The sequence below is a fragment of the Pteropus vampyrus genome, unplaced genomic scaffold, assembly GCF_000151845.1.
Source record: "Pteropus vampyrus isolate Shadow unplaced genomic scaffold, Pvam_2.0 Scaffold499, whole genome shotgun sequence".
Lineage (NCBI taxonomy): Eukaryota > Metazoa > Chordata > Mammalia > Chiroptera > Pteropodidae > Pteropus > Pteropus vampyrus.
Genome location: NW_011889280.1, coordinates 325035 through 327754, shown reverse-complemented (window position 1 = coordinate 327754; position 2720 = coordinate 325035). Strand labels below are relative to the sequence as shown.

General features: G+C 62.3%; 1 protein-coding gene across 1 annotated transcript in view; it reads left to right on the top strand.

The window, feature by feature from the left end:
• SHISAL1 (shisa like 1) overlaps positions 1-2720 on the top strand; it is a 49536-nt gene that overhangs the window by 16117 nt on the left and 30699 nt on the right. The window contains exon 3 of the mRNA XM_011382978.2: positions 2564-2669. Coding sequence (XP_011381280.1) covers positions 2564-2669 — 106 coding nt within the window. The remainder of the gene's footprint in view (positions 1-2563; positions 2670-2720) is intronic.

The following is a 2720-nucleotide window of genomic DNA, read 5'->3' as shown; positions in this document are numbered from 1 at the left end:
GGCTTATCTGCCCGGAGAACCTGGGTGGCACCTGTCCAAGGCAGGATAGGACAGTGGTTAGGAATGTGTGCTCTGGAGCTGAAAACTGGCTTCGAATCCTGGGTTCAAGTCCCGGCTCTGCCATTTAATGGCTGTGTGCTTTTAGACAAGCTTTTAATTCCTGTAAACCTCAATTTCCCATCTGTAAATTGGGGATGAGGATGATAGCAACGGTCCTGGCTTCCGGCGTGCGTGTGAAATGGGCCGAGATGCGTGAAGCGTTTGCAGCAATGCGCTCAGCTGCGGCTTTCGTCCGCGGTTATCATTTCTCCGTCCCGGAGTTCTCAGGCCTAGCTGTGGTCCAGCCACCAACCCCAGGCGGCGTCAAGGACTCCCTCTCTGCAGGGCAATGTCTGCAAACAGCTGCCCCTGCCTCCCCATGGCCGCTCCCTTCCCTTAGCTCCCATGGCTGCTGCCATGGGAACCACTGAGGAAAAGCCTGATGCTTAGAGCAACTGTGTGGGGGTCCAGGGGAGGCTGCGTGGAGGGTTCTGGGGAAAGCAGGTGTGCTGGGGACCGGAGCCAGTCCCTTGTACACATCCACAAGACTCCTGCCTCAGCAGGCCGGACGGGCTGTGACCTCTGTTCCCTTGGAGGGATTCCACATCCAGCTGAATCCACATCCAGGCGACTCTAGCTTCCTCGTGGAATAAGGCTGTCGGTCATTTACACCTTAGCCTGAGTAAGCCCCCGGACTATTGCAGGCCTCACGGGGGTGGTGGCTGGAAGTGGGCAGTATTATTGGGTTACTCGTTCCTCAAGCAGATACTAAGGCCCAAGCATTTGCCAATGCCTGCTCCATGCCTGTGCTCGGGACATACGGAGGCCTTTCCTCCCCCCTTCCCCCCACCCCCGCCCCAAGCCGGGAAGATCCAGAGTCTGGATCCAGGCCAGGAGGGCCTTCACCGCATCCCCTCTAGGCCCAGAACACACAGCAAGACCGGGCCAAGGAGGAACCAGAACCAGGCCTCCCGGCTCCAGGCCCCCCGGCTCCAGGCCCGTGCTCCCCGGCTCCACATAGGGGTCTAGCGGGACATGCTGTGGGGACCCGGGACACACAGGGACCCTGCCTGGCAGGAGAGTCCCCCACTGTTGCATGTGGGGCAGCGAGGCTGGACACTAGCTCTGCCTTTCCACCACCCGCCAGCACACACACTCACCTGAACAGATGCCCACAGCAGGGGGCAGATGGAGGTGGCGTTTGAGAGATTAATAGACCAGGTCCTTCACAGCCACAGTCTGGCGAGCACAGTTTGGAGCATGGCAAGCCCAGGGCTCGAGGGGAGACTCTGACCTGGCCTGGGCAGGACACACACAGAGAGGGACAGCATGGCTCTGGGTGGTGGGGGCTGGGCTTGCGGGGTCCTCAGGCCAGAGGAGGGGCAGCGTGTCTGGAAGCCTTCCTGGGGAAGGTGGCCTCTCGGTGAGAAGACACTTGGCTGGGAAGCCAGGCTGCACAAAGGGGCCATGAGCAGGTGCAGCTTAAAACCTTCCGTCTCCGCTTCTGGAGGGCGGAGCAGCCCTTGCTGGGGAAATATTGGGTGAATGGGTAGGAAAGCCGGTGTCGGGGAACCCCGAGATCTCCACCGAGCACAGTCTGGTGGTGCCGGGCAGAGAGGCCCGAGTCGGGGGCGGTGGCGGGGGCAGGGGGAGTAGAGGGAGGGTTTGAAAGGCCGGGGGCGGGTGGAACGGGTAGGCCCCATGGCTGCTGCGTGGGGTGTGGGGAGAGTGGCCGAGCCGATGCCCTGTTTCCAGAGTTTCTGGGAGAGAGAAAACGGAGCAGGATGGGAGGGGGCTGGTCCGGTGTGCGGGGTGCCCTGGCCGAATTCCACACGGCGTGTGGGGGTGTGAGGCGGCCTCGTGTGGATGCTGAGGGGTGGGGACTTGGGCTGGTTTGGGCTAAAAGGACAGACTTCCTGCGTGTGCCCGGGGCCCAGTAAGGTGGGTGAGAGCTGGCGGGGGCGGGAGGCAGGGCGCGAGGGGCCAGTACGTCCCAGGAGGCAGGAAACCGTAAGCAAAGGCCGGGAGGGTCGGCACGCAGGGGGCACCCACAGGAGACAGCCGGCAGATCCGGGAGTAGCAGCAATGCGGTGGGGGATGGGGGTGAAAGTAGGGGCCGCCACATCCTAGGAACCCCAAACGCCCAGCCGAGAATTCCTTCCGCAAGGAGAAGGTGGATGGCTTCCAAGTTTTCGTGGTCGGGTAGAAGGCTTACAGTGGTTAGTGGGGGGGGGTCCCCCAGGATGCCCACCAAAGAACTCGCGGTCCTGGAAGGTGCTCAGGTGAGGTCGGGGCCCAGGCCAGTGGACTCCGGGGATCTGGGAGGAGGTGAGCAGGGCAGGTGGGGGGACAGGAAGTAGAGGGCGGTGTGAAGAGAGGGGGCCAGGACTGCTGCCCCCTCCTGTCCGGGACCCCAAAACAGCCCGCGGCACATTCTCTGAGCCACCCCGCGGTGACCCCTGGCCCCGAGCGGGTCACTGCCGCCTCCCCTCTCAGTGCTGCTCTCTGCTCTGCTTTTCCCCAGCAACTACACCGCCTTGTTGGGAGTGTGGATCTATGGCTTCTTCGTGCTGATGCTGCTGGTCTTGGATCTTTTGTATTACTCGGCGATGAACTACGACATTTGCAAGGTTTACCTGGCACGCTGGGGCATCCACGGACGGTGGATGAGACAGGACCCC